We start from the raw sequence: 12,543 nt of genomic DNA, 5'->3' as shown, positions 1-12,543 counted from the left end.
AACAGTTGGAATCAAGATTTCAATCTTTGCTGTATGTAATAAAAGGGTTAACAAATAAGGAAATGCTCAGACTGTATCATACTGATAGTGGTGTTTCAACAAAGAAACTACGTAGCTATGAGCAGGATTATCCCAACTACAATTTCTATGAATTTTGTGCCCTCGTCATTGTAGTCTCTTTGACTAGTCATTCTGTTGTTACATTTCAGTTTCAAGGGCCACTCCTGTGCACAAGCCTGATACTTCTTTCTCCCTTTATATCTTTCTCTCTATCATCCCATTTGTCTCCTCAGCTACCTCCAAACTCTGCTGACTCTGAGTCTTCTATCAGAATGAAATTTTTTATGACCTCAAAATTTCAATTCTTATTCTTCAATGACAATTTTTATTCACTTGCTTTTTTTAAATGTGACTGTTCTGTATTCAAATTCTTGAAAGGTTATTAATAAATTAATAAAGGTTATCTTGATATCAGGAACCTACTTAATGAAGAAAAGTTGAACTTAGGCGATTCCTATTAAATAGAAATTTTAAGCTGACCTTTTTGAAGTGTTGAAAGTAACAATGTGTTTTGATTGACAGTTGATCCAGTCAAATTAGTCAAAGTTGAAAATTCCAATTTGAAAAAGAATTTAGGAATAAAAAGGGAAGAATACATTTCTAACTGTGACCTTTTCAGTCGTAGGTGGCATTTAGAACCCACTGTTCACTTGTCTACAATTGATATGGAAAATCAGCAATCTATTCAAACAGACTGTGTTCTCCTCACATCTCTCAATTATAAATGCTTCTAATCTTGTACCAGTTGATGCTGCTCTTGGGACAATCTAGATTGACTGATTCCTTTCCCACCCAAGAAGGCAAATGTTACAAAGTACTCTGGTTTAATCTCTCAGGACTCCCAGTGTATGGAATAAATAATAAGAAAGGTTAAAGAGGAAACCTATCTGTTCTCTAAAAGTCAAATGGTGGAATGCACACTGATTCAAGAACAAAAGTGTGTAGAGAACACATATTTAGAGATGAAGACTGAACAACAGGGGAGCCACAGATAGAGTACCAGTGAAGAGAAATCACTGAAAGGAGATTATACATGAATTCATTGAATAGCGGAGCAGGCTTGAAGGACTGCATGGCTTACTTCTGCTCCTATTTTATGTGTGCATATGGAAAAGAGAATATTGAGTGAAATGCAAAAGGATATAGAGGGGTAAAACGTGAAATATGGAATTGAATCTAAGGTGGAGAGTGGGCATGAAAAAGACAATGGAATGCAAATATATAAAATAATGAGAAGGAAATCTTTGTGTTTGCTTAAGAGACTTACTGTTCAGATATCAGATTGAGCTGTAACCTATTCACTAAGCCTGGGATCGAGGAAAAGGCTGACCAGGTTATGGAGATTTAGAGATACTGAACTGTAAATGAGGAATTGTTAATTCAAGATATACCCTCATCAATCTAATCCCTAGATTACAACACTACTATCTGTCCATTTCAGCAGTCAAATTAGTTTCTTAATATTAGACTCATCAAATTACAAACAGAAAGGATACAGCTGCTTTGGGATTTATAACTAAAAGAAGACTTTTTGAAAAAGTAAGGTAGCTTAAAAGTATGATTATGCTTCTATCTAAATTAATTATTGAAAACTATGTTTGAGAAATTTAACATGATCTGTGGAGAAATTTGATTAATTTGCTTATACAGTCAGTTCTTCTATAACATGATGGTTGCATAGTTTCTATAATGGTTTCTATGTTATAGAAAAACCACACTATAGAAAGAGTGCTTAAAGTGTTGGCAATTCGATCATATTACAGCCAACACAACTTTTAAAAGTTTGTGCTCTAGAAACAGTGTCCCCAATTCGTCAACCATGTTACAGCGAATTTGCATTAACGAAACACACATTATAGCAGAATGACCTGTAGTTATTCTCCAGCAGACTGTATCATTGATTTTCCTGTATGTTTGAAAGATGTCTAAACTATTGAAAGGAGAAAGTGAGGACTGCAGTTGCTGGAGATCAGAGCTGAAAATGTGTTGCTGGAAAAGTGCAGCAGGTCAGGCAGCATCCAAGAAGCAGGAGAATCGACGTTTTGGGTATGAGCTCTTCTTCAGGAAGGGATCATACCTGAAACGTCGATTCTCCTGCTCTTTGGATGCTGCCTGACCTGCTGTGCTCTCCAGCAACACATTTTCAGCTCTAATATATTGAAAGGGCTGGTTTAAATTTCAAGGTTTGTTGAAAGATTGTTAGACATTTTAAAAGAAAGTAAGCTATGTTATGGACCAGGTCAGACCCCCTCAAAACAATTCAAGTAGCCCAAACCATAATTTTGCTCATGGTTTTAAGCAGGTATAAAGTGGATATTCCAGGAGTGATGTAGCTGGCCCAACAACTTAGGTTTAAACAAAACAGAATTTGTTTGCAAAATTACCAAACAAAAGAGAACAGAATATAGAATAACAACAGATTATCGCAACTTATTGATGCTGTTCCAAATTCTTGCAACAATCCCTATAGACACCCTCGGCAAAAAAAGTAAAATCAAACACAGGTTCTTATAGGCGAGAGAGAGAGATGGCAGAGGGAATCAGCATGGAAAAGAAAAGCTGAGCTGGGAGAATTGGCCACTCCCCTTTCATTATACAACATTTTACAGGTTTTTTTTATAAAACTTGCAAGTTTTTTTGCCTGAGGAAATATCTCTTAGCTATTATCAAATTGGCCCTAAAACCTTTCAAAGCTAGACTTTTTGGAATCACTGCTTTTACGAACTGTCTGAAAATAAAAGCCAAGGAAAGCATAACCTTGTCAAAGGAGCAGCATTGTCACGTCTAACATTCATAGTAAGTGCTGGTTACACTGTGTGTGTTCAATCAAAGAGGCAAGGAATATTTGCAATCGAGGTGGAGCCAAGGATTGTGTATGAATAGAGATTTGGCTGGCAACAAGTAACTACTTGATTTGTGAACTAGTGACCAGTTATTAGTCACAAAGGCTTTCTGCCTGCCAGCAAGTGTGTGTTTAGCTCCCAAATAGTTTGCAAACAGCTTAGGGATGTGAATGAGATTGGCAGAAGCCATTAGCCCTCTTGGATAAAAAGAACTGTTTCAAGAAAAATGCCTCTCAAGTTTTAAGATATCCAGCTTATTTTCCCTCATCAGTTGCTGATATGCTGTGACTTTAAATGAGTAGGTCAGTGACATTTTCCAAATGTCAACCAATCATCTTGTGCCACTTGCAAATGAGTGAAAGTACCTGGAGAAGGGAAATTGAGAACCAATGTTATGGTCAGCAAAAAGGATCATCTCAGCAAAGTCTGTGGACAGAGCCAACATCCCAACAATTAAAGGGAGTCAGGGGGCTGAGTTGAGTATGGTTGCCATTACAAAAGAGGTAGTGCTAGAAAAGTTAAAAAGTCTTAAAATTGATAAATCTCCTGGCCCCGATGGGATACACCCTAGAGTTCTGAGAGAGGTGGCTGAGAAAATAGCAGAGGCATTGGTTGAGATCTTTCAAGAGTCACTGGAGTCAGGAAAGGTCCCGGATGATTGGAAGATGGCTGTTGTAACCCCCTTGTTCAAGAAAGGATCAAAACAAAAGATGGAAAATTATAGGCCAATTAGCCTAACCTCGGTTGTTGGTAAAATTCTAGAATCCATCATTAAGGATGAGGTTCCTAAATTCTTAGAAGAGCAGAGTCTGATTAGAACAAGTCAACATGGATTTAGTAAGGGGAGGTCATACCTGACAAACCTGTTAGAATTCTTTGAAGCGGTGACAAGTAGGTTAGACCGGGGAAACCCAGTGGATGTGGTCTATCTAGACTTTCAAAAGGCCTTTGATAAGGTGCCACACGGGAGGCTGCTGAGTAAGGTGAGGGCCCATGGTGTTCGAGGTGAGCTGCTGGGATGGATTGAGGATTGGCTGTCTGACAGAAGGCAGAGAGTTGGGATAAAAGGTTCTTTTTCGGAATGACAGCCAGTGACGAGCGGTGTCCCGCAGGGTTCAGTGTTGGGGCCACAGCTGTTCGCATTGTATATTAATGATTTGGATGAAGGGACTGGGGGCATTCTGGCAAAGTTTGCAAATGATACGAAGTTAGGTGGATAGGCAGGTAGTACTGAGGAAGTGGGGAGGCTACAGAAGGATCTAGACAGTTTGAGAGAGTGGTCCAGGGAATGGCTGATAGAATTCAACGTGAGCAAATGCGAGGTCTTGCACTTTGGCAAAAAGAATAAAAGCATAGACTACTTTCTAAATGGTGAGAAAATTAGTAAAGCCAAAGTACAAAGGGATCTGGGAGTGTTAGTCGAGGATTCTCTAAAGGTAAACATGCAGGTTGAGTCCTTGATTAAGAAAGCGAATACAATGTTGTCACTTATCTCAAAAGGGTTGGAATATAAAAACAGAGATGTGCTACTGAGACTTTATAAAGCTCTGGTTAGGCCCCATTTGGAGTACTGTGTCCAGTTTTGGTCCCCACACCTCAAGAAGGACATACTGGCACTGGAGCGTGTCCAGCGGAGATTCACACGGATGATCCCTGGTATGGTAGGTCTAACATATGAGGAACGGCTGAGGATCCTGGGATTGTATTCATTGGAAATTAGAAGATTAAGGGGAGACTTAATAGAGACGTACAAGATAATACATGGCTTGGAAAGGGTGGACTCTAGGAAATTGTTTCCGTTAGGCGAGGAGACTAGGACCCGTGGACACAGCCTTAGAATTAGAGGGGGTAAATTCAGAACAGAAATGCAGAGACATTTCTTCAGCCAGAGAGTGGTGGGCCTGTGGAATTCATTGCCACGGAGTGCAGTGGAGGCCGGGATGCTAAATGTCTTCAAGGCAGAGATTGATAGATTCTTGTTGTCTCGAGGAATTAAGGGCTACGGGGAGAACGCTGGTAAGTGGAGTTGAAATGCCCATCAGCCATGATTGAATGGCGGAGTGGACTCGATGGGCAGAGTGGCCTTGCTTCCACTCCTATGTCTTATGGTCTTATACTGCCTTCCCAGTCTTTCCCTCCATTTATAACATCTATTTTGTATGTGTGTCCATATATGTGTGTAGAAAGGGAGTTTACAAGTTGGTAAAAGTTTAAACTGATAGAATAATATGTCAGTAGTTCACAATTGTTTATCTGCAGTTAGAATCTTCTTACTTGCAGTAAATTTTAATTCTTTTAATTCTAGAAACCTGGTTTGTGCTGTCTGTGAACTTGGTTTCTGCTGTTTGTGAACCTGCACCTTAAAATCAGGCAAATTGAGTAATTTGGCATCTTTGTTAGAATCTTTAAATTTTGTGATGATTCCAGGAATTGCAGGGCTTGATTTCCAGCCAGTGATGATAATGAGAGTAAAACTGTTTAGATTTTATAAACTGGTTGCTGTAATTATTTCCTATCTCTAGTGTTTGGAATGGGCTGACTATCAAGAGTTTTTTTGAGCATTGTCCTTTTGATCAGTATGTTATTTTTTAATGTTCATTCATGGGAATGGGGGCATCACTGATTAGGCTAGTTTACATTGCCCAGCCCTAATTGCCCAGAAAGAGTCAATGGCATTGCAGTAGGTGTGGAGTCACATGCAGGCTGGATTAGGTAAGGACGTTAGTTTTCTTTCCTATTAGTGAAGCAGTTGGATTTTCTAACAATTGTCAATGGTTTTATGGCCATCATTAGACTTTTAACTCCATTTTTATTGAATTCATCCTCCACAATTTGCATTGGCAGATTTGACCCCAGATCCACAGAACATTAAAGTGAAACAAAGAACTGCGGATGCTGGAGAATCTCAGCAGATGTAGAAAAAACAAGAATTAACATTAAGTCCTGTGACACTTCTTCAGAAACTGAAGAATAGTCACAAGATTCAAAATGTTAACTCTGTTTTCTGTTGGCAGTTGCTGCCAGACCTGCTGAAATTCTTCAGCAATTTCTGTTTATGCTTGTTCCCCAGAATATTACCAGAGTCTCTGGATTAATGGTCTAGTGGTAATAAAACTTGGCCATCACCCCCAATTTGCATTAACTCTATGATTGAGGTAAGCTATCCCAATACTAATTGCATTGTTATGTCATTTACTTGCAAAAAACTTAATTGAAACAAAAATCAAGAAGTAATTACTTCTCACATGCCTTAAGCTGAACTTTGCCTGGTTTAAATTGTGACCATTTTGAGTGCTGTCTTAGGCATTTTGAGGTCATTAGTCACCCTCTATTAATTTTCAAGGTTGACAAAGATGAAGAAATTGAAGAAATGTACTTACGCAAATTAAAAATTGTGAAAGACATTATTATGAAAAGCCTCATCTACCTCGGAATAACATCTGCAACTAGAGGGTCAGCTTTTATATACACATTGATGATACCTGACGGTACCCAGCTATTTCTTTACTTCCTTGATTTTATTACAATGCAACAAATTTTTGCATCAGTAAAGAAGATTGTTTCCTAGTCCTGAATGTCCCAGGGAAAGAGGCAGGTTGGCAATAGATAATAATGCATTTGTCTGCAGGCAATTAATTGACATGGAGACAGTTGCCCTATCCAATTGAAGATGAGGCGTAGACTCTGGATCAGAGACGTTTCAGTGAGAGGAGTAGAGTGTAGAAAATGAGAGGATACTTACCTCAGTCTACTATGTCATTGACCAACTGTTTTCAATCTTTAATTAAAACTAGATTTTGTGGAGTGTAGGGAGGAAGGCTGCTGATGGCCACCTACCTCCAGGCAGTTAAACTGCTACTCATTGCATCAAAAACTCCCACTCAGCCTGCTGTAAGCCTTATTAACAAGTCTATCAATGAGACTTATTGGTTACCTGACTCAATTTGGATAGTTATCTATGCAGGGGTCTTGTGGCTCAGTATAGGGTCCCTTCATTTTAATGAGAAGGCCTGCATTCAAATTCCACCTGCACCAGAGATGCATCATAACATGTCTGATTTATTTAAAAAATATCTAAATATCCGTGCTGGCCCTCAACCTGCCTCAGCAAAAATGGCCAGCATCAGTAGCAGGGTTGGGAAATTAGCCACCACCTGACTAGTGCTTCTGGTATTTTCAGAGCATGTCTGCTTATTCTACACCCCTACAGAGTCTAAAAATCCAGCCCCATGTCTCTGCTGTGAAATTGCCTCACTGATTCGAATTCACGAATCAATGCTCACCAGTGTACCTGTGTATTACGGGTGGGCGCAGGAAACAGATGATGTCCAGATGTCGATGAGCTGGTGTTTAAAGAAGGTGATTGATGGCGAGCCATCCAGGAAAACATTGGAATAGTCAAGCTAGAGGTTTACCATCTTTCATATTTGTAATATCAAATAAATGGCATAAATAAGGATTAAACCATTGTTGGTATTATCTAATGACGTTTAGAGGACTCCAACTTAAATCTGTTTTGCACTGAGGCAGCCCATTTATTTCATTATAACTAAGGTGTACATTTTAAATATATAGTTCCTAAATATGAAGACATGATGTGACAGAGTACTCCTAACAATTCCTTTGATCTACATCTTTGGTCTGAACTTCGATCACATTTTGATAGTTAGTTGCCTCTTATTCTTCAAAACTCACCGGCTAAATTGAAAAGAAGAAGTCTGAAGTCCGGTTTCATTTATACCTATCGCCTTGCTATTCTGGCATAGGGGTTGCCCTCTGTTTCCCATGTGCCCAAAAATGGACATATGTGAATTTCCTGATGAAAGATGGCAGCACTAACTTTCTGCCCCTTATTCTCATTCCTTCCTGCCATCTGAATGGCTCTGATATCCCAATGTGGTGTTGAAATGGGCACCTCTGAGGAAACGTAGCTGTCTATCCACAATATTCAAATGTCACTATCCCCACAATTTGATATATATCCAAATCAAAGTAAATGGGTGGATGAACGTTACACTTTGGCATTAGTGTAACAATGAACAGGATTTCTTGAAATTCAAGGCTGTAAAGAACAGTATGTTATAGAGGTCTGAGCAATGATGACTAAAGTGAGATGTGTGGCAAAATCAGGCAAAAAATGTGGCAAGGACCATCTTAATGTGGGAAGCAACTTGTGCCATCTTTTATGCTTTTCACAAATGGCTTGCAGAGATTCTTGCTCGGCAGCTGTGAGATGCCGGTTGATGGTGGTTATTGCTTGTTAAACACCTCGCTAATGGCACAGCTCACCTCATTAATATTCAGGATTCCTGATGTTAGGCACCTCCTCACCTATTCATGCTTACTATGCCCTATTGTTAGCTGTCTTCTCCTGTAACAACAGAAAGGAAGGGAATTAGTGTGGTAACAGTAGTTGGCACATCAGTTAATGCTGGTGTGAGGAGGCAGTCCTCAGGGAGGGCATGCAGGGACAGTGGTATGTGAGGCTGGGGTGAACAAGAGCAAGTAAGGGCAGGTGGTGCATGCATTAGTTAGAGCAGCTGAACATTGGTAGGGAATGGGTGTAGTGGCAAAGATGGAGTGAATGTGATATAACAAAGAGAAAAGTGTGCACTTTCCTTGGTGGAACAGAGAAGGCCATTGACCCTGTGACATTGCTGACCATTCAATCACTCTGGAGGTGGCACTGACCCAGGTGGTGACTTCACACCAGGATGTGATGTTGTAGCCCCCTCTGCCAGTCCTCAAGCAAGAGGGCAGCTCACCTCTGGACTACAGCCTCAAGCAATACCTCTATACCCCTTTTGGAGAATGACGGTGGTACCTTCCCCTTCTCCACCATATTCGGACTTTATCAGTGAGCAAGGCAGCTTCAAAATACCAGTGCTAGTTCAGATGTACACGGGCCTTTTAAAGATGGATCAGACACTGGCGCAGAATCCCAGTGATTTGATGGAGACTCACTGAATATCGTGTTGTTGTAGGATTGGCATATGGTAAAATGGGTGGAAATCAGACATAAGGTATGCCACAGGAGTGCAGTAGGTAATTAATGAGGCAAGTTTGATAAAATGTTACAAGAGGACTCTCTAAGCTTTGCAGCAAATAACCCTGTAAAAAAGCTCAACACAGCTCAAACTTAGTCCTGTGTTTCCATACGCTTTTTAAATGCTTTCATAGAAGTCGACAAAAATAACCAGTCCAATACCTCCCCCTGCTGATGTAGTCAATTACTACATGATATAGTGTATAGAACAGAAAGAAAGGATCCTGAATTCTACTCAGATGTATGAGACGTGTTATAGTTGATTTCAGTGCCTGTGGATTAGTTAGGAGGAAAATTAGACAGGCATCCCACTCCACACATTGATATTTGATGATATGTGTGGAAAAGTTAATGTCTGTAGACTTATGTTGATGCACTTTCAGAAATAGGCAGAGTGTTCCACGGTTTCATCTACATCATTTGCCTAGATTTCCTCTTTCCAAAGTAGTCACATGTCTAGAAGAGATGTTATGAGTCACTGGACTTGAAACATTAACATCTCCACAGATGCTGCCAGACCCAATGAGTTTTTCTAGCAATTTCTGTTTAAGTTAAATGTCTAAACTGTATTAAAAGCCATTTCATAAATACCAGTCATTGTTGGTAAGTTGTAATAGGTGTGATTATATGTACCTGACACCATGCAAGTACAAGGAAGCATGTCTTGGAGAAATGTATTGAAAAATATTTTAATATATTGCAATAAAACTGAGGATAAGGGTTCAACTGGCTAGACTGATTTTTATTGCCCTATCCAATTGCAGGAGGGCTTTATGCAATTGAGTCTACATATCATTCATCAAAACTTGGTATGCTTTTTTTAAACAAGTTCAGTGAGTCTACTTACTCTCCATGGGACACTACACTGAATCGTTAATAGTTAAAATATATATTTCAATAATGTACAATGTAATGCCATGGAAATGCCATTATCTATATTACAAGACAGTAATCAATCTGGTATGTTTCTTTACAGACAATTCATCAGTTGGACCTCTTTGGTGATATGTCTACACCCCCTGACATTACATCACTTGGGGTAGGTGCCAATTTTAATTATTCATCAATTTGTTTAAGTTCTTAGAGTGATCCTTACAGCCTTTTAATGGAACAGTAACAAATTATTAAAAGATTATAAGGAAGAAAAAAAGAGTACGAGAGAAAGTTAGCTAAAAATATAAAATCAGATAGGAAAGGTTTCTTTGGTTATTAAAAAAGAAAAGAATTAAGAGAGAAAGTATTGACCCTATAGAAAATGAGTCTGGGAAATAAGCAATGGAGATGAGAGACAGCAGATGAATTGAAAAGATATTGTGCATTAATCTTCATGAGAGAGGAAACAAACAACATCCCAGGATTGTATTGTAGAATTTGTAAGAGAGGAAGGAATCAAGAAAATTATTATTACCAGGGAAGTGGTACTGAGTAAATTGTTTGAACTGCAATTTGACAAGTCCCCAGGTCCTCTTGTATTTCATCCGAAGGTCTTAAAAGAAGTAATTAATGAAATAATTGATATATTTGTTTTAATTTTCCAAAATGCATTATCTTCAGGGAAGGTTCCTTTATATTGGAAAATGGCTAAGGTAAGAGAGAGAGGAGAAAGCAGGAAACTACAGGCCAGTTAGCTGAACATTTACCATAGGGAAAACGATAGAAGCTATTATTCAAGAAGCTATAACATGGCACTTGGATACATTGAAGGTCATCAGGTAGAGTCAAATAGTTTTAGCAAGTTTTGAGCAGATTTATAGCTCAGGTTGAGGTTCTGGATGTAGGTTTGCTCGCTAAGCTTGGAAGTTCATTTCCAGACGTTTCATCACCCTACCAGGTAACATCTTCATTGGGCCTCAGGCAAAGCAGTGTACATGATTCCTGCTTTGTAATTATATGTTTGAGTTTCTTTGGGTTGGTGATGTTATTTCCTGGGGTGGTGCCAGTCATCAAAACTGACATCATTTTCTCAGGTGGTGGTAGCTGTGGTCTAACTTGATGTGTTTGTTGATAGAGTTCCCGGTTAGAGTATCGAGTCAAACCCCACCTACCACTCCCTGAGAAAAAGAACAGGAAATGACATCATCACAGGAAATTACATATTCATGTTCCTTAAAATTAGTTTGTAATTTTTATGTCAAAATGAGTGCAAAAACATGTTACAAGCTTTTCCATTTAACTAAAATGGTGTCATATCAAAGCTGACAGAAAGTGGAATTAAGAGGGAATGAATGGAATTATATTTACATAGATTTAATTCTAGAAAAATGCAAAAGGATACAATATTTCTAACCATTTCTGAAACCAAATATTTCATTCTTAATTTTTTTTTGTAAATATTGAAACCTGAAGAATACAGAAGTATTTTGTGGGTTGATTTCGATGTTGTTTTTAACAGTTGCAAAATCTGAACCTTGAATATTTCATCTAGGTGGTAGTATCACTAAATCATTTGTATTTTTTAAGACCCCAGCATCACCTGCAAATGCCCTTGGATCAGACACATTTGCCTCTGGAGTTCTAAGTGCCCAGCCGACAGGAAGACCTGACTTGTTTGGATCTGTTCCTTTCAACACTGCTGGTGTGCCCACAGGTAAAGTGTTGGTCAGTGTTATGATAAGGACAAGTTATGTTAATGAACAATTCCTGGATCAAAAAAAGGTCCATTAAATGTGTTTAGTCCATTCCTTCTAGGAGTCATGTTTAATCAGCTGATGATCAATCTTCTCACCTTATTTCATCTTCTGAGGAATGTTTTATTTAATATGCCATTGGTAAAAATGAGTATTGTCACAGTAATCTTCATTGTTAACTTGGACAGGATATGTCACGATGGGAGCAGTACCACCTGCAGTCTGGGCGCAACAATCAAGTGCTCAAAATATCATCAACCCTTTGTTAGCTGGAGTCCAGTCAACAGCATGGGGCCAACCTACCTTATTTGCTGTTCAGCAGCAGTGGGCTCCTGTTGGAAGCCCATTCCAGCCTACTGTTTTCATGTCAGCACAAACTCCTATGCCACTACAAACTGCCATGTTTAAAGCAGCCTTATCTGCTGGCCAACCGACAATTGCCAGTCATCAAGAAGAGAAGCCAAAACAGAAAATGGGGAAGGAGATGTTTAAAGAATTCCAAATGATCAAACCCCCAGTAGTGCCATCAAGAAGAAACGAACAGCCATCACTCTCGTGCACCTCAGAGGCCTTCACAAGCTATTTTAACAAAGTTGGGATGGCACAGGAAATGGATGATGCTGATGACTTTGATATCTCTCAGTTAAATCTAACTCCAGCAACCTCCAATTCCACACCATCATCAACCAATTCACGTAAGTATCTTGACAGCTATCACGTTTTCCTTTAATCATGTGTGATCACGAGAAAACTTTTTTTCTGCTAATTTTCCTTCCTTGTGATGGATTATGGTTCCACAAATGCCTTTAATTCTCCAGTACCTTATTTTAATGGCGACATCACAATATGAACCTAAACATTTGATTGTTAGCAGGCGAATGTACATGGGTTGAAATCCCAGCTGAGCTGATCCTCTCTATGCTTGACATCCTCAAATATGATATTTCAGATGGCTCACTGAATAGCG

The 12,543-nt window shown here is 39.1% G+C and overlaps 1 protein-coding gene across 1 annotated transcript in view; it reads left to right on the top strand.

Moving 5' to 3' along the window:
* dab1a (DAB adaptor protein 1a) overlaps positions 1-12,543 on the top strand; it is a 360,206-nt gene that overhangs the window by 266,758 nt on the left and 80,905 nt on the right. Inside the window, exons 10-12 of the mRNA XM_060829579.1 lie at positions 9,916-9,988; positions 11,410-11,536; positions 11,765-12,271. Coding sequence (XP_060685562.1) covers positions 9,916-9,988; positions 11,410-11,536; positions 11,765-12,271 — 707 coding nt within the window. The remainder of the gene's footprint in view (positions 1-9,915; positions 9,989-11,409; positions 11,537-11,764; positions 12,272-12,543) is intronic.

This window comes from Hemiscyllium ocellatum, chromosome 9 (assembly GCF_020745735.1).
Source record: "Hemiscyllium ocellatum isolate sHemOce1 chromosome 9, sHemOce1.pat.X.cur, whole genome shotgun sequence".
NCBI classification, from domain to species: domain Eukaryota; kingdom Metazoa; phylum Chordata; class Chondrichthyes; order Orectolobiformes; family Hemiscylliidae; genus Hemiscyllium; species Hemiscyllium ocellatum.
This window is presented reverse-complemented; position numbering and strand designations above follow the sequence as displayed.